The sequence below is a fragment of the Eutrigla gurnardus genome, assembly GCF_963514095.1.
Source record: "Eutrigla gurnardus genome assembly, chromosome: 9".
NCBI lineage: Eukaryota > Metazoa > Chordata > Actinopteri > Perciformes > Triglidae > Eutrigla > Eutrigla gurnardus.
In genome coordinates this window covers 23,917,688-23,937,362 of record NC_139923.1, presented here as the reverse complement: position 1 = coordinate 23,937,362, position 19,675 = coordinate 23,917,688, and the positions used below count along the sequence as shown (strand labels likewise).

At 43.5% G+C, this 19,675-nt stretch overlaps 2 protein-coding genes across 3 annotated transcripts in view; both read right to left on the bottom strand.

Moving 5' to 3' along the window:
- The window catches only part of dusp8a (dual specificity phosphatase 8a), a 41,366-nt gene extending 37,817 nt beyond the window's left edge, over window positions 1–3,549 (bottom strand). Inside the window, exon 1 of one of the 2 annotated variants that reach the window (XM_084018068.1) lies at window positions 3,340–3,549. The gene's annotated coding sequence lies outside the window, so the exon portion shown is untranslated. Of the gene's footprint in view, window positions 1–3,019; window positions 3,129–3,339 lie in introns of those variants that run through there. The other variant, XM_084018067.1, reaches the window with a different exon arrangement.
- A 2,166-nt stretch (window positions 3,550–5,715) lies between these two features.
- On the bottom strand, window positions 5,716–18,078 carry ptpn5 (protein tyrosine phosphatase non-receptor type 5). The gene is made up of 15 exons (XM_084018070.1): window positions 17,948–18,078; window positions 17,762–17,830; window positions 14,471–14,577; window positions 13,141–13,417; window positions 12,436–12,558; window positions 12,248–12,343; window positions 11,774–12,030; window positions 11,474–11,666; window positions 10,933–11,017; window positions 10,565–10,644; window positions 10,216–10,353; window positions 9,976–10,086; window positions 8,768–8,928; window positions 8,310–8,423; window positions 5,716–7,403 (listed from the first exon to the last, which is right to left on the bottom strand). Exons 4-15 carry the CDS (start codon window positions 13,408–13,410, stop codon window positions 7,310–7,312), a joined length of 1,722 nt encoding a protein of 573 aa, XP_083874196.1. The 5' UTR covers window positions 13,411–13,417; window positions 14,471–14,577; window positions 17,762–17,830; window positions 17,948–18,078; the 3' UTR covers window positions 5,716–7,309.
- Between the last annotated feature and the right edge of the window lie 1,597 nt (window positions 18,079–19,675).

Sequence of the window (19,675 nt, the reverse complement as noted above, 5' to 3'; positions counted from 1 at the left end):
CAGCCTCTCTCTCACTTTTTCTCTCCGAATCCCTCCTTCCTCCTTTATTACTCTCGTTCTTGCTCTTGTGCAGTGAACAGGGATGGGGAGGGGAGGCGTGCGACATGGGTTTACATGTGTGTGAAGTATAGTAGGAGGGAGAGGCTGCCGCTCGGCATCTCCTACGGCGCTAGACAATCACGGGTAACCTCTCGCTCAGTGGACAACGTTTGAGTGGATAAAGACAGGGACAAGAATGTGTCAGAATATGGAGAGGGAGTCACACACCATTATAAATGACACAGAGAGGAAGCATAAATCTCAGTATGCTTACTCAGCATATCTACCACAACCCCCCACCGAGCCCCTTATGCAAAACCATCGTTTCTTTCCCCATCAGGAACAAGCAAGGAGCAAAAAAACAAACAAGCTCCTCGCACCGAAATAGGCAGCAGACCAGAGGCTTGCTGTGCGACTGTGGCTGAACGGAGGAAAACAAGCCGAGAGGAGAGAAAGCAGAGAGAGAGACGGAGACAGTGTGTACAGGCCCGGAGCAGATTCTGTTGTTGCCATAGAAACAGCCCGGATGGAGTGAGCAAGGGGCACGGGGAAGGTGATGATGATGGGATGCTACTGGTGCTGATGCTGGATCAGAATACAAGACGGGAGGGAGATAATAAAAAAAACGACAATGCTACACGCACTTACGCAAATAGATTCTCACAAGCTCGAGCTGTACGACGATTTAAGAGATTTGTTCTCTTCTGGTTCGGTCCGACCCGTTCTACAGATTTAGCATTTGTCCCGAGCTGGTTGAAAAACAACATCCATGTGAGTGCTTTTCCAAAAAAACAAACAAAAAAAATAGTCCACATGCAAGTGCACGTAGCAGGCGGACAAGGTTGAGCGCCTTGAAGACGAAGCGACGCAGTTACGCCTCGACTCGTCTCAAGAACCGGATCAACAGGTTCATTTTCAAGGTTCGAGGATTTCTTTGTTGGGAGAATTTGAATATCTGAATTATATCTGTGCATTAGGACGAGCACGAGACAACCCTGACCGCTACGCACATGGGTCGCATCCCCGCATTTATACAGCGCTTACTCATGTGTCAACCCTAACCTCAGAGAAAGTGTGAAGCAACTATATTACCTCTCCGTTCTCACGTCTGACCTGCTATCACAAAACAGGTGCAACATGTTTTACTTTAAAAAACAGTCACACAAATCATCGACAGACAATGCTGTTACTCTCTTACTCACCTGCTGATAAGAAAATACCCATAATGGAAAACACTTCTTTGTAATAGGTCAATAAAAGGGAAGTAACTTTACATAAAACGGATAAACCACGTAGACATATTCACGGGTTCCTTTCATACAAGACAATGAGCCGAGCGAGATGACGGTTCAATAATGCCATATCACGGACAGATTGCCGTATCAGACGTCAGCGAGAGAAGCAAACACAAAGAGAGCAACTGGAGGGCAACCATCACTGATGTAATACCATCCAGGTTATTCATTAACGCTCTGCATAACGTCACCTGTGGCCAGAGCCTCACGTAGACTCATATGAAGCTGGATCTTTGCCTCACACGACGAGGGAGGTGTAGTGTTTGTTTAGACCACAAACAATGACATCATCAGAGCATCTGAGGTCCTTTATTCGGTGACACGGCCTCTCTCACGAACTAAAAGCTTGCATCTGCGTCTCTTTTGAGTTCATGTGACCACAACAAGTAACTCTGCAGGTATCCAAGGCAACAACAGAGAGCATTATAAGGCCACCGGTTCATAGGTCATATCTGGGTATGTTGATTTTCCTTCAAAACACTGGATTAGTCATTCGTTATTAGGAGTTATCGGAGTTTTTCTAACCCATTCCCTGAATGCTTTTGTTACTTTAGCTGATTTCTGTGTCATTCTTCTTTGAAATAAGGGAAAAATATTTCATTTTAATGTATTCTCTTAATGGGTTCAACTGTTGAATGAGAATGTTTGGTTATTTTCTGGACTAAAATAAAAAAAATCACAGCTAATCTGTTAGCAAAATAGTTGCAAATCAATTTTCCATCAACATATTAATTGATTAATTCTCTCAGCTGACTTGAGTGCGTCCTGATATCAGCTGGAACTAAAAACACGTATTTATGAATGCCTCTATGTGGTTGTGATAGCAACATATTCCAGCAGGCTGGATGTAAATAATAGATGTATTCATTACAAATAGGGTTAGTAGAGTGACAGGCCTGGAGTGGTAATACGGAAATGCCATACATGAAAAAAAAAAAAATAGTGCAACATGAGAAGCTCTAGTGATCATGTAATTTGAATAAATCAATTCTTTGGTCAGAGCTCCGGTGGAGCAGAAACACCATCGTACTGGAGACGACCTAACCAGGTATAAAAGCCTCTTTGATGCCCTCTAATCAATACTCTCCCAGTATGGCTGCTGCAAATTGCAGGGTCACATAACAAGCTGGGACTACCCCATAACAATAATCACGACATGGATACACAAAAATAACAGCATACCTGACATAAGATACACAGCCTATAAATAGCGTATAAATAAGAGGTGGAAATCCCTAAATAAAAAAAACAACATCAGATATTTTATGACCAATAAAGCGAGAAAATGCGCACAAAAAAACATAGATGGGACACCGTGTCCCGTTTGATAACGTTAATAACAATGATGGAGGGCGAGCGGTCATAGCGCACTATAATAAACCGACCTAGATTAGAAATAAGAATAGAACGCGACGCGGAGTTGAGCGGCCGATTGCCTTCACAAACGTTGCACGATCAGCGTCGGGCAACATTTAAATACACGTTTATGGAAAAGGTTCACTGCGCGCTGTTTTGAGTGGGGAAACCTGCCCCGCGTTGTTATGACGCGTGGATATGTCCGCATGCGAAAAACGAAGCCACTCCATTGATCGGGCTGTCATGATTACAAACAGCGCGCAGATTGCACAGAAAACACACACACACACACACACGCACGCACGCATATATATATATATATAACCTACCTTGAAATGCTCGGACGGTAAACAATTAGATGTTTGTGAAAATAAAAGAATCGATAACTTCAGCCTGGACGGGTTTAATTCCCATAATAAGACGGGAGCGCACATAAAGGGGGAGGGGGGTGGTAGTAGGGGGGGGAGTGCGCGCTGCCAGACTCGCCGCAGCAGCGGGGGGGGCACGAGCACGGTTAGCAAACCACCGTTGCTAACGTGAGCTAGCTCTGTGTTTAGCAACGCACTTGATAACACTACTTCTCGTTTCTACTAATGAATAGACACACATGCACGCGCGCGCGCACACACACACACACACACACACTCACCTCGGGCTCCACGCAGCAGCTCCTGCCTGTTATTCAACTGGCCGCCATGTGTGAGGGGGAGTGCCGCGGTGTCTTCATGGGGCTGGCCGGTGTTTACCTGGCCGTGGGGCTGCGGACGCTGCAGCTGACGGCGGGTGACAGCGCCGGTAACGAACGAGACATGAACGCGCGCGGTGACAAGGCTACACACCGCTCCTGACGGCGGTTTAACACACCAGGATACGCGGTGGAGGAGCGCGTGGAGGTGTAGATTAGCTTTGCTAGGCAAGGTGATAGGTAAAACGGTTAGCGCGCGTGCGCGCGTGTGTGTGTGTGTGTTGGGGGGGGGGGGGTCGTTACAGGAGGTGCACTTTAGCACTTTCTTGAACTAAAGCGATGAGGTCATGGTTCAGTAGGGAGAGGAGGAGAGGGGGGGGGGGGGGGGGGGGGCAAAACAGAGAAAAAAATATGAGGTTGACGTCACCTCGAGCCAATCAGCGCCGGCGGCTCAGGGACTGGGTGACGTCAACGTTGTGATCCACGGATTAAAGGGACAGTCCGACTTTTTAAAGGAGCCGCGCAATGATTTTATGGTGCTGCCATAACAATGAGCAGTGATAAAATGTAATAAAAAAAAAACAACCCAGTAACATATAATGTTTTCACGATGCTAATGATTATATTATTTTTTATAATGATCCCTTACATTAATGTTACTTTGGGTAATGTATTTGTTTCACTTAGATTGCTGTACAAATACGTCATGTCTGAATCGTGTTTTATGTGTTAACCCCAAACCCCAAAGATATTGCAACATTGTTATAATGATTCAGAGGCCTTGGCTAATTAGACCTCTAATTAGGAAGTTCGTGAGACCAATGCAGGTCACAGTCTGTACAGCTCACACAGACACGAGAAAAATAGACCAAAAACATATTCAACTTGAAAAAAAAATCTGATTTTGTATATGGATTACCAACATTGATTCATCCACAATGTCACATTAAGTGTTCAGTATCATGAATGGACCTTTTTTAATGGGCAAATATTTTGATAGATCAGAGTAAGGAAAGCACAGGTGAAAATTATAACATTAATAACAGCCCAGTTCCATTAAATGTCCCAGTGAGCCAGCATGCCTCAGTGGAATACACTGATGGAATGTTATTTTCAGTATGTTATGTTACCTGTGCTTTACCTGCAAATATTTTAAAATGTCTGCCATGGACAAAAAAAAAGCTGTTCTTTTGTTTGATTGAAAACCTTTGTTCTATTGCTCTGCTTACTAGATGTGTTAGTGAGTACGCAGATGAATGCAGGGTGCAGGAAAAGCTATTGACAGTATGCGTAATTACGTTGTGTATACTGACACCTAGTGGTAGAAATATTTAATTGCACTCTGTAGGGCTGGTAGAGTAAAAGCACACCTCAACACAAAGCCATAAAAGCTATATTTTCATTTTATATATATATAAAAAATATATATATATATATTAAATATATATATATATTACAAAATATGTATATATATATATATATATATATATATATATATATATATATATATTAAAAAAATATATATATATATATATTTTTTTTTTTTCTTTCTTTTTTTTAAAGAGCCTTATTAATGAGCTTCACTGATGCTCTGAGTTAACAGAGATGTGTGTGTTTTTGCACAATTGAAAATCAGAGAGACAGGAACACAGATTCATGAAAATCTACCTTTATTTGGATGCAAAAATTCACAACTTAAAGCGATACTGTAGCGGGGGAGAGGAATACTGATTGCTGGTTGATTGTATGTATGTCTGACAGTTTTGGCTCGTTCGTCGTCCCCATTTCGATCATCAGAGGAGGTCCAGGTAGGTAAGCATTGAAAACAAGCACTCAAAATAAAAGCTTTTCAGTTGAGTACAATGGACATTATCAGAGGATTATGTCAAAAGTCTGACAGCAGATTGTAGCTTTTACCTTATCAATCCCAGTCCTATTTTCCCGTAAAAGGTAATTTTGGCAGTTTAATTTGCTAGTTGGTTTGATGTTTGTATAAATTGGTCCGAGGCCACACAGTTAACTCCTTTCTCTGATAATGTTCATGACTGTTGATCTGATGCATTGAGTGGAGATAGAAGACATTTGAGCGTGATTTTTGTGACATAGAAAACTGTCTGTCTTCACTGTTTTAGCTGCCTTACACATAGCAATTATTTCTCATGTTGTCAACTGAGAGTGGCCGAGGGTCACAGATGGAATCGAGTGGGGACTGCGTAAAAAAAACTCAGTCTGAGGTAAAAATTCTCTAAGAAAAACAATAAAAACATACACAGAAAGCAAAGCATATTAAAGCAAAGCCTAAAGGCATAACGTAATAATACTGAAGACTGAAAATAATCGTTTTTACTTTCTGTATTGTAAGGTAACTTAGGTAGTTGTCACATTTTGTTCTGTCAAATCTTGCAATATAAACCGATGGTTTGATACACAGTATGAGCTACATTCCATCATGGTGTAAACGGAAATATACACAAGGCATCTACTCGAAAGGATTGTATCAAAATGTTCTAAAAATATCTCTGGTTGGTTTCACAAAAGCAAACTGTATCAAAAGCATTGGCCGAGAGCAAGCAATATAATAGGCTTAAACCCTTTTACACAACAAAAAGCAGGACAACCAATCACGTCGCTTTGATTGTGGACCTATGGAGTCCCATACAGCACATGCAATCCATTAAACTCAACACAATCAAAACACGATATGGAGAAAAAAATAACTTTTACAGCTGAACATCAGAGACAACCTTAGTTGGTCTATTGTGCTTCATACAGATTAGGCCTGGCCTGTCTATACAACAATCATGGGCTTTTTACTTCACGGATGTGTTCAAGCTACTGTTGAAAGCAGAGGCATCATGGAGCATGTAACTCTTGAGGGGCGATCATGAGAGCAATGGGTCATTTACAAGAAGATTAGCTTTTATGTGACCATACGTCATCGGTTTTGTGGTACATCTTCTTAATGCAACGGTTTGCTGTCCTGTGCCTCTGGAGTCTATGTGGCCTTAATGCAGAAGTTGTTGTTTACTGTAAACACCATGGGCTGTGAGGACTGCATAGGCAGCATGGTAAAACCGTTAATATCATAGATTGCACAGAAGCCCTAGTTAATTAACCTAATTGTTATACATTCCTATGTTCCATAACATTGCACATGCCTTTAATGAACACTTAGCACCATGCAACCTGAAGATGAGGTGGCTCCTTAATGCATCAAAAAGGTGAAAACAGGCCTTTCTATTATGACTTTTTTTTTTTTTAACACTAAAAGTGAGAGTCAATGAGAAATTATGTCAGTTAACTTATATTTCGTGTGTTTTACATCTAAGTATTAGGCTGGCATTTGATCATCTCTTTAGATTTGAATTGTGCTGGCACTTATACTGTATGGGCCCTTATTATTAACACTAACTTTGGGAGACTGAACTTGGATTTTTTCCTCCTCAGAGCAAATTGACACCACTGCAGGTGAACCGACTATACTTCAGCTCCGGTTTAACCTTCTCATAACTACTTAGGGGGGACTAAGTACTAAATGAGGCCTTGTTGACAGAGAATCATGAACAGTAACGTGAAAAAAATCAACCTCAGCAGTGCAAATGAAATGTCAGGAGTTCGGTCTAGGATTAATTCGGGCCCGACTGTTACGACTCTCCGGGACTGTGTGGATCAATGACACTCAGGTGTCTGATCAGGATTTTTGGGGCGACCACTTCCTTGTGTTTGCTCTGCTGAAAGTCGTACAGTAAGCACAGATTTCACGTCAACCATTCAGTCCTGTCCGAGCAAGTCTGTCTTGGCCGAGGGGATTAACATGGGTTGAACTTGTTAAAGGGTGAGATTGAGATGATGCTAGGTACAGTGGTGCGTACCACCAGAGGTGATACAGTGTACAGTGGTGTGTCTCGGTCTGGGTGTGGCTGTGGAGCTCACTCTACTCCTCAGCAGCGCGGGGCAGCTGCTTCTCGTACAGGCTGAGGACGTGGTGCACAAACTGGTACTGCTCGCACGTCTGGATCATCCCGCCCCTGAGAAACACACACAGTAGCGAAATGTCTCAACCGTCCCATTTACATTTGGTAAAGACGTTCATGTTCTCCCCAGGATGAACATGAACTTTGATGACCCTTCATGTTTTCTGCAGCGCGACCATCAGGACAACATGTTTAATTCCTCCAAATAGTGGTTTATGCCTGTAAAACTAATGACGTTTCCATCAGTCTCAGTTGCACTTTGTTTCTGTGTCTTTTAGCAAAGGCTAGCATCAAAACAAACTTCACATCTGCATGTGAGCATTTTCATTATGAGCATGTTAGCGACATTAGCATTTAGCTTGGTAGTAGTTAGTTGGCCTACAGTCTCACAGAGCAGGTAAATTAGCTGTAGACTCTTATCCTTGTTTCTTTTTTTGGATAAAGCACTCTATAAATTTAAACTATGCTAGATTTTTAAAATGGCATTCATTAAATCTGTGTGCAATTAAGAGACTTCTCTAGTAGTTCCCTAGTTTTAATCAAAAGTAGCCCTCATATTTTAATTTCACCTTCACGTTTTACCGTATTGAAGTAAAACAGGGTCACCATTTAACAGTTCCAGCAGATGATAAACTGTTCTACTCATTTTCTCAAACGGACCAATGCAACGTTACAGACCATGACATTTTGACTAGCCAAACGGAGGTGTAACCTTTATTATGGTTCTACCGGTGTGTGTGTGTGGGTCAGAGCAAAGCAGTTGTGCATGTAGATTATCAAGCATGGCTCACTGGGACACTTAGGGGGAATAGAGCCATAATGAATTACTTATTAGTTACATCTCACAGCCACTTACTGTAGAAATTGAAACTACGTCAACTCGGCTCTTTTCCCGTAACAACGTGGTGCCGAGAACTAAAGATAGACATGAGAGTGAGCTAAGAGCGAACAATGTCTCACCTGTCCAGACGGAGCTGGCAGGTGGTTCTCAGGATGTCAACCACACCCTCGGTCCTCAGCTGCTTGCACAGGATGGAGGTGGCGATGAAGCAGCCAGTTCGACCAATTCCAGCACTGCGGACAAAAAAAAGTTGGAAGGGTAAAGGCATGCAGGAGAAAAATGGATGGATCCGTGCATTGATTAGCACTCATCTCATTAATTTGATTAATGGCAAATCCTCCCTGGGGAAATCAGACAGCGGAGGATTGGAAGAAGACAAATGCTCTGCTTTACTAAGTGGTTTCTATTGTAAAAAAAAAAAGAAGAAAATAAGTTTTCTTTAATATGAAGCTGGGAAAATTCCCCTACACATGTAAATGATCAACAAAGGTTTATTATAGGCCTTTTGACACAGGCATCTGAACACATTTCTTAGATCTTGGTTTTTTCCTGTATCACAAACAAGCTACTTTTGTACCTGCAGTGGACAATTATGGGGCCACTGGTGGGCGGGGCTTCCTCTCGGGCTCTTTCCACTTCCTGCACCAGTTCAAGTAGCGGTGGAGCCTTGTCTGGAGTCTTCTGATCAGGCCATGAGGTGTACCAGTACTGGTGCAGACTACGCTCCTCTTCCCCACACTGGCACACACACACACACACACACACACACACACACACACACACACACACACAAAAAAATGGGCATTCAGGCATAAAATACGGATGCGATCATGTTTGCACACACATGTAAATGAGACAGACAGCCCCTTGCTCTGCATGCATACCCAAATTGTGACCTTGGTGTTGGTCGCTATGACGACAATAAACACAGAGCAAAACAAAGTGAGTGCTTATATATATATAAAACAACCAAAAAAAACACATAATCAAATCCATCAGTTCCCTCACAATAATCATTAATCCAACAGATAAATATAAAGAACACGCTTTTAACGTGAATCACAAACATGTTTTTACCTCAATTATATAATGGTCCCCTGGCGCTTAGTAATCAGATGCATTTACAGAATTATCATGTTTGGCCTGCTGCCAATGCCACTGTGACTCCAGATTCAATATAAAGGACCCATTATGAGCACATGAACGGGACCGAAAAGTAAGGCTCCATCAGGAACGGTGCATAAACCACCGCCCAACACACACGTCTGGGAGTATGAGAGTCGACAGTCTGATGAAAACATTTACTTTGGCAAGAAAACTTGGGTCGTGTTTGCTTGGTATGTTGACAACCTGGGATCGCAATCTGGTGTGATGGCAGACAAGCCTGCACAACAGTGCTTTATGTTTTTATTACATGGTCTAATATTAATGTTGAGATCGGATGTGTGTGCACATACAATTCATTTAGAGTCATTTATTGGATTTATCTGTCCAGGTTTTGAGGTATCCATCTATGAGAGTTTTACTGTCACACCAATATGCCATCAGTCTCAACTGCACTTTGTTTTTAGTGCTGCTTAGTAGCTTGTTACATGCTAGACTAGATGGCAAAACATTATACCTGCTAAACTAGGTATCTGCACAGCTTGATACAACTGCAGATAAATGCAAAAAATGATATTTTTGCAAACCGTTTGAGCTGACCCCTCCACTTGTTTTCAGCAATGTTGTGCACTGCGTTCACCCTTTGTGTTTTATTTTTAGGAGTCTTTTTATGTTTTTTACCTTCAAAGTAAACACCCTCAAGCTGTAGTCATCCTCCTGGGTTACCGTGACAACGGTGATTTCGATGCCCTCGTGGGTCATAGTGTCCTCGGGCCAGTACTCTGCACATTTCTGCAGGAACACAATGGACACTCAGGATATTTTTACCCATCCCCATTATCAGCTTATCTATCCATTCATCCATTAACGCATCATCATCATCACCATCATCATCATCATCATCATCATCACCACCCTGACCTCATTTTTCTCCTCCAAGTTGGTGATCATCACTATGATTGGGCTTCTTTCCTGCCACACCATCCTCCAGAAGTCGCCCACTGTGTTCACGGTGGGACCCTGAGTGGCAATGTAGGCGCACTCTTCACCCCCGTAACCCTGGAGAGAGAGAGAGAGAGAGAGAGACAGAGAGAGAGAGAGACAGAGACAGAGAGAGAGAGAGATATACACAGTTATGTGTATCTACTAACGCTTAGCAGGACACACACTGAGAATACAAAGTCATATCCAGTCAGAACCAATAAAGTTACAGTGGCTACATCACAAAGCCGATGAACTGACGAAGAACTGACACACATGTTCCACTTACTTTGAGATAATTAGCATTGATGTAAGTAGTGAGGAAGTCCTCTTCATCCAGTGACTTCAAGATCACTCTGCTGTGTGTGTCTGGAGGTGGGCAGTGTGAGATTATCACGAGAAAGGGAGGCAGATGGGTTGAAATTCAAAGAGGTTACAGCAGGAGAAGATGGGAAAATATTTATGCGTACACACATCGCATCTCGGATTTATTGCAAGATAGGTCTGCATCTTTTTTGTGCGTAATGTGAGTATCAGTATTCTGGAGCGCAGAGACCTTTTACACACACATTTCAGCTCAAATATTGATGAGTATGTAAATTATTAAAAAAAAGCAGTTTTTTACCAAATTTACAACACTCCGACAGCTGCACTTACTGGGTAAGATGGTTTTGTAGCGATTCTTTCTCACTAGCCCTGGGTAGTTGTACTCCTTAGGGTCCACAAAGTTCATGGGAGTTTCCTGCCGATGGACACAGAACAATGGGTGCAATCACAATCAGTCCTTGCAGAAATGGAGGGGAAGTCCTAACCGTGCCTTCGACCAGACAACAAAACAGTAAGAACATAATGTGCAACATTAAGTCATCCGCTGCCCTTCACACTAAACTGTTGTCTAATTGTATGCGATTGAAATTCGAGGGACAACTTATGTGTGGTCTTGAACGTGCATCTTTCTGCCCTGCAGATGCTGGAATCCTCTGTGGGTTTTTGTATGCAAATATGCCCGTATCTATCCTTCCTTCGCCCACTAACACACAGTGGAAACGCTTACGGGTGTGTGCGGCGCTCCACTGGGTGTGCATTTGTGCCTCTGTCTATGTGTGTGTCAGTGTGCATCTTTTCCCGGTGAGTCTTTGTTCATCCCCGTGAATCTAAAGCGTGTAGGTGGGTGAGCTGCTGTTGCTGCTGCGCTCACATAGAACTCAGCCTGCAGGCTCTGGTCATCCATGGCCCGTGTGTGTAGCATGTCAGGGGTCAGGGTGTGCGTTCCCTGTCGAAGGTACTCCTTGGCCGTCTGGTCTCTGGGGGAGAGCTGGGCTCCGTAGCCGTAGGGCTCCGTGCAGCCTGGTGTACACATGTCTAAGGTCAGGGAAACGTTGGAGCCCCTCCTGTGTGATACATATTGAATCATACAAATGCATACGGATGTACAGTACGAGGTTACCCATCTGTGTCGTGCAATAATGTGTTTAAAATGCCCCCAGCCCACTCTAACCTCTCTTGAAGCCCCACTGGTGTGACAGTAAGGGTGGCGGCGTCTCCCTCTGTCCTGGTGTCGATGCCTATGTCAAAGACTGGCGTCTGGGGCCCGGGGTCCATGTCCAGCAGGTCCTCCTGAGCGTCCGTCCACTCTGACAGGGTGAAGGAGGGTTGGCGGCTCACAGACTGACGGCGATCGCCGATGTCCCGCGTCACTGTTCCTGACGACCACAAGCCGGTGCCGTAACGCCACTTGCACACCATGTGGACAACCTGGAGAGAGGATGGTGGGAGGAAGGAAATGTAAATCCACTTATCAATAATATCACATAACACAACAAGAAACTAATTATCCAGTCAATATAGTTTCTTGCAAAGAGTCATGTTTCATTATGGTAAATTACAACATCCATTATAATCTCACATTCATGCAGAAATCACCAAATGATTACAAGTTATGATATACTGAATGATCTGTGCAGTGTTTTACCATGACAACACAGATGGCTACACCGGTGCCTGCAGTTCCATAGACAATCCAGTTGTGCTGTTTGGTGTTCACAACCTCCCTCATCAACACCATGGACTGGACAGTGCAGAGAGAGAAAGACACGTGGAGAGGCGGTTAGACATCCAAAACAAACAGCTCTGTAGGTCAGATCCAGCACGGACACTTACGTCCATTCCGAAAATGGGGTGGCAGGGTAAGAAGAAGCCAAGGTAGAAGTCGATGACCTGCAGGGCTTTGTAGATGGAAGAGAGAGGTCCATTTCCTTCCACGACAAAAAACACCCAGTACCCCTGGGAGGAGAGAGGGAAGGCAGACTGTGAACTCTCCTGTCATTCATGCCCTGGTAATCAGGCAGAGCCGTGGCTGCTCTCAATGGAAAGCGACCAGAGAAGAAAAGAAGATGGCCTATTATGCATGCATACAAAAAAATGCAAATTGACCAGATGCAGTCTGGTGTCATAATCGTGGCCACATTTACAAGGTCATTATTTATTTATTTTTTTAACATGTGGTCTTTCTTTTTATTCAGAATGAATCAAACATGAAGTCAGCTGAGATAAAAATACTAAATTAAAGTTTTCCAGCCCAACAAGAACAAAGCACGCTGTCGAATAAAGCACTTTGGAGAAGATGACAATGTAACGACGCAGGTGATGAGAAAATCTTTTTGGGCAAAAAAGAATCAAGTTGTGAGAATACCTTGTATCAATTTGCATCGCTAATGTCGCAATTACGCTACTGTGGATTTTGTTAGCCTGGGTTACATGCTGAGCTGAAAACCCAAGCTTACGCAGGAAGGTCATCTTAATCAAATTCAGAAATTTGAATAAAAATCGAACGAGTAAAGACTTGGTTTCAACTGATTCACATACCATGACTTGGGAGACGGCAAACAGCGCAGCCCAGCAGTGGATCTCAATCACCAGTGAATACACCTTGTGCATAAACACTTCCTCTCTCTGGGAGCTTTGGATGCCGACAGGTCCATCTTTGCATTTTGGGAGCCCGTCTTTTTTAGGGCCTCCGTCGCCTACTTTGTCGGTCTTTGTGGGCTCATCCAGCCAGACGGGGTCCTCGTCGGGCCTCAGGAAGATGGAGTCCTCGGTGTGGGAACGGGTGGAGCTGCTCAGCCGGCGGGTCATGATGCCCTTGTTAAAGAGAGTCCAAAAACACTGTTTGACTTAAATGAATACAGTGTGCATTGGTTGTTGGTTAAAACTTACTAAATTAGATATTCAGAGGCATTAACAGAGCAGCAAACTATACTTTCTGCAATGTAAAGATATGAATTTAGCCTTATCAACACAAAAAGTCCAGTGTGGGAAATATTGTTGGGCAGTATTGCTTTCAAACTTGCACACATACACAAAGAAGAAAATTCAACAAAGCTACATATCGATTTATGGTTCAATTACGTGTGAGCTGTGTTTGTGAGAGTGTGCTTTTTAAATGAGCCTGTATATGACAGAGAGAGTTGCGTTTATTCCACGGGCCTATTCAGATGTATAGCTAAGCAGCTTGGAGAGGCTCTCATCTCCAGATCCTCTTGTCTCTCTCAGATTGGACTCTATTGTGTGACTGTGTGTGTGTGTGTGTGTGTGTGTGTGTTTAAGAGAGACTCTATTGTGGAGAGATGAGTCAGGGGTAGCGTGTTTACAGCCCGGTCCGTTGCCTTGGCAACAGAGTGGCTCTCATCCCTCTCATCCGTCCTGAGCATAGCATCATCTACTGACAGCGCGCGCACACACACACACACACACACACACACACACACACACACACACACACACACACACACACACACACACACACACACACACACACACACACACACACACACACACACACACACACACACACACACACACACAGTCAGCAGTGTATTCAAAGCCCTTTTCCGCCCTGCACTTTTGTCCTTCAACCATTAATAAAGGTGTTTTGTACATTTGGCTGATTACCACACAGTGTGTGCGGATGTGTGAATGCGGGGGCCTGTGAGAGTGGCGGTGTAGTGTTTCCGCACCTATCACTTTTATCTGAATGTGTTGCTGATGGCTAAATTTGGCACCAGTGAGTTTGGACCAATTTTTTTTTATTTTTTTTATCAATGACCAACTAACATTGCAGACAACAAAATGACTTTCCAGTTGGCTTAATGGGATGTTTTAAAAAAAAAACTCTGCAGCCTGTCACATGACTCACCTATGATAGATGGCAGGGAACTGGAGGGAGTCACATCACATGATCAAGGTAAATCCTGTATCCTGTGGCAACCAGCAGCTGTCAGCCATTGTGTGACAGAGTCAAATCTGAAGGACAGAAGACAACAGCCAAACATTACATCTCATGTGTTCAATTTATATTTTTAAATAAAAAGGAAAGAGACATTTTTCACAGGCCATTCAAACACATCATGTCTCCAAATGCTGCAAATAAAGTCAAGACACCTTGTGACTCAACTGTCCATGCTGAGACAAGGTCCTTCTCCATCTAAAGATGGATCAGAGTAGCACCCTTGTCAGCTCCTAGCTGTGGTTTCATGAGCGGAGGATGGTGATGTCGGGTGACACAGTAAACTGTCAATATTTTTCCCCATCTCTTTCTCTCTCTGCCTCTCTCTCTCCCTCCCTACGAGGCGGGGATGATTCGAGCCAGACTCAGCAGACACCCTCAGAAATGCATTCAGATTGCTCGAGTCGAATCAGTATGCATGAAGTCAAGCCTTCTCTGCTCTCCTCTCTCTCTCTCTCTCATCTCCCTTCCTCTTCTTCTGTGCCACTGGACCCTGTTGAACGAATGAGGTGAGCTCAGCGGAATATGAGACCACACCAGTAGCAGGAGATGTGTGTGTGTGTGTGTGTGTGTGTGTGTGTGTGTTAGAGAGGGAGAGAGAGAGAATGCAGGTGTTGAACAGAGGGGAGCTGCTTTGAGTCCTTTTCTATCTCTCTTTGCTTGCTGCGAAGGTGGTTTTGAAGTGATGACGCCAGTTAGCCCGGCCCGTAGTCATGGCAACATGCATGCATACAACGTACACACACACATATATATATATAACAGGCGCACACATACACACATAAAGTGTGTTATATAAAAGAAGCTCAGAAAGTTGAGCGTGCTTCCGTTTTTAAACAAAATATGGGCAAGGCGATGAGTTGATGGAGGGATGAATGGGAGGGAAAGCAGCTCTTTTTTTGTGTGAAGGTTGTCTGAGGCAATGACGCAGTGAGGTTGGCGTTTTGGTAACTGTGGCAACCAACATACTGTAGCATGCACACACACACTTTGGCAGGCACACTGCATGAAAAAATAAAAAACACAAACATACATCTGCCCTGGGAGAGCAGTGACAATAATCACATTTGTCCAACGAAAAGTCTGCTTCTCTTTGCTTTCATTCTTTGAGGTAAATATCTTTGTTGTTTTCCTGTTGTTTGCTTGGGCTGGTCTAGCCTGGTTTTGTCTAGGAGTACCCCCTACACTCACACTTTTTGAGCAGACACCGGAAATAAATACTTAAATTATTTAAATAGAAATATATATACAAACATTATTATTATTATACATTTTTTATGGTTTATTTCCAAACATATTGAGTTAAAGTCCTTTCCTCATGACCAGGACTTTTGGTAGGTAAATCTTATTTATAACGTCCCCACAATGCCAGATATAATACTGAGGACATGACCTCGGTATGCCGATATCACACTGTGAGTGTCAGTTTCATGTATATTCTGTCTCAGCGTGTTCCAGCTCTTCATTGAAGCTTCATGATGTAAACACTGAGGGGAAAAAAAACACAACGCATTTGTTTTTATGAACATACGACCCAGCGGATAGAAATCCTCTAGATGTCATATTATTTTGTACACATTTCCTCCAAATTGAGCCACATTTGACATGAATGTTTGGTACTAGAATTCAAGATACAATTCTGTGAGTTTCAACAATGATGATGGTTGTTATAGATAACCAGAAATGACAACATGCTGGCTAGCTTTTTTTTTTTTAGCTAATAAACAATGTTCCTGCTGATTGTTGGGGAGCTTACAACGCACAAAAATTTGCTATTCAAAGAAATTTTGCGACACAAAATCAGAGAGGACCAAGTAGCAGAATCAATCTGATTATTACTAGTCGATGGAAGCAGTTTGACATCATGAAACTATTCAAAACACATTATTCTGATACAAATGTACAACCACGGTAAGTGGATTAATGGCAAATAAGACAGCTGATACAGCCTCAGTGCTCACTGAAGGTCTGTGGGTCCAAACACCTCCCCCTCAGTCTTCAAATACAGTATGTGTGTAGCGTTTCCGTTGATCTGCGTCCATACAAAGCAGCCAACATCCAGCAGAGTCTGACCCGTGCCGTACTATAAGCCCCAGCAGAACCACAGGACTGTCTGCTGACAGCTGTGTAAAGCTCTTTTCCTGCAATCAGGAACAAGTAGATTAATCTGTTTTTTTTTTGCTTTTGTTATTTTTGGTGACAGCTGGCTCGTGTTTTAATGTACATTTCTGATGCTTCCAGTGTGTACATCTGGAAAAATAATGACTTTTTTATATATATATATATAAATGGTCAGGGTTTGTTTTGCTTTATCGCCACCATTACCGCAACAAAATAAAATCAGCAGCTGTTCTCTCGTTTCTGGGTGAATGAAAAGAGCGTTGAGAGCGAAGCATCGAGCGTGTGTTGCTGAAGCGTTGAATGTGGCAGGAAGACGAGGTAACAGGAAGCTCTCACTGAAAGTGATGACGGGATGGTAACTTGAGATGAAGTGGCGAGGGCCAAGACCTGCCTCATCAACCTTTCTCTGTCATACACACTCACGCCGATAACATCTATGCACGCATAAGCCCACAATGACCTTAGAATTAAACGCCCAGCAAGCCCCGCAGCTTCCTCCCGTCTTTAACAGAGACAGATAATCAATCAGCTCCATTGTTTACATACACTCCTACAATCTCTTGCAGCATCTCCGGGGGGCAATTTCTAAAGAGAAATTTCATTATCACACGCATAAACTTACAATTCAGCGTAAGCTATACCGTATGAATAATTGAAACGTGGTGCATAGCGAATTGATTCACGGGCTGCTGGAGATAAATTTGAATTCCCAGCGACAAAGGATCGCGTTACATGATTGCACTGCATCAAAACACCAGCGCGAGAATGGCATTCTCTGGCAGTCATTCATGCTAAGACAAAACCCCATTCATATCACGTACATGGCTACGGTGAGCTAGAGCGACCACACAGTGCAGAGCTGGATGGATTAGTAATGAATCACCCAGGACTGTTGCATCTCTCTCTCTCTTTCTGGTAACTCCCACATTGTCACAGAGACATGATACAATACAGAGGAAATCAAGCTTTGAATAATTATAGACTGGAGAGGAAACTCATAGTCGGAAAAGAACCAACCTGTTGGCAAATGATCGGGGGAAAAATAAATGCACATAACGAGGCTACATAGCACACACCTACCTTTTCACAGCCGGGAAAGCGCAGCAGCCGTGTGAACCATGGGGGCTTTGCTGAGGAATTGGTATTCACCTCATGTCGCACAACCACGGAAGGGGGGAAAAAAGAGGGAGAGACAGAGGGAGTAGAGCAGGGCTGGAACCGTCACTCTCACAGAGCCTTAAGTCTGGTTAGGATAAGTCCTCTTACCTGGCTGAGCCCGTCTTCACATCGCCATCTGCTGCTCTGCTCCCCCTGAGCCAAAGACCAGGAGCCAAACACCGAGAACCACGGCAATCCCTTTACTGCCGCTCCGTCTGGGAGAAGAAGGAGAGTGTTTGCGTGTGTGAAGGAGACAGACTGCCAGTGAGAGGCAGAGGATGTTGCGTGAGGGTTGGAGAGGCAGAATCCACGAATGTGTGAAAGACAAATGGAGGTAGATTTAAAAAAAAAAAAAAAAGTCTGATGGGCTTTCTTTTGTTTGTATCCTGGAGGAGAGAGAGATCCACAGGCAGCAGCTTCGTCTAGGTATATGCAGCAAGAGGCTGTACGGTAGCCTTGGCAACAGAGCCAGAATGAGGGAGAGCAAGCGAGCGAGAGAGAGAGATGTGTGTGTGTGTGTGTGTGTGTGTGTGTGTGTGTGTGTGTGTGTGTGTGTGTGTATTAATCACATTGTGGGCACATAAATGTGTTCACACCGTCACATTAACGGGACTCACCTCTAAAAGACTGCTCCCACATGATAAACCATTAATAATATATATCATATATCACAATATTTTTCAACAAATGCTTTGAAAATGCCAAATCCAACAGCAAATGTATTCTACTACCAAGTTGTATTTGCTCCACATATATATTTTACTGGTCTGTGCCATGGAGTTCTGCTGCCGCAAATATTCATTAGAGCATCGGATGTGTATTAATCCGCAACTGAAAGTAGTCTCCAACTAATGCAATTTGTACTCCTGTTTGTGAAATGTCGGCTAAAAGCTACAGTATCCGGCTGTTCTGGGAAATTAAACGATGTATTATTATTACTCGTTTTTAAATATTCAGTAGGAACGAATGGGTTTGGGGTTGTAAATCCTACGACAACACGTTTGTGTGTCGGGCGGTTGGAGTCGGATCACAACACAGCACTGAGCAGCGAACACACCCCGCCCACCTCCCTCCCTCCACTGTCCTCTGCTTCCAAGTCGAGGGCTGTGCCACCCACCTCTCACCCTGTTTCTCACTCTCCATCTCCCCCACCCATCATCACCCAGGTCTGCACTCTTATTTCCGGTCTCCATCATTTCCCCCAACGTTTCGCTGCTCTTACTTATTGCGCGGTATCTCTCGCTTCCTACGCAACACGTTCTCTTCTCTTTACAACCTCCTGTCATTTCTCGTCTCTCCCCCCTTCAGTGTGTTATGCTCTCTCCGTCTCCCTCCTCCCTGTCTTGCCATATGTTAGCCTTTCCCTGTCAGCTCTCTGAACTGAGCAGCAGAAAACAGCCACTATCTGATCAGCACAAGAACTGGGCAACATAAACACTATGCGAATAAATTGACTACAGTATACCATCATAAAATAAACAAACATATTTGCTGAGAAATCATTTTAAAAGGTCCATACCAGCGTTACTACATGTCATTGTACATCTACAACATCGGCGACCTAGCTTACATAAACGTAATGTTTACCAAAATGTGTGAGACGTTTATCTGTTTACGTTTTGTCTTTATTCGATAAACATTTCAGTTTTTACCTGAAAATGTTTGCTAATGTTAGTTAAAACTCACCTCGTCGTCAAAATCCTCATTCTAGCTCACATTCGAGTTCGGAATTCATTTTCCAGGCGTAATAACTTTCAGCCCAACGGCTGTCTTGGCTCTGTTGTGATTGACAGCTCAGAGGGCGGGGCCAAAGTATAAAGGAGGTCGTCGATTGGC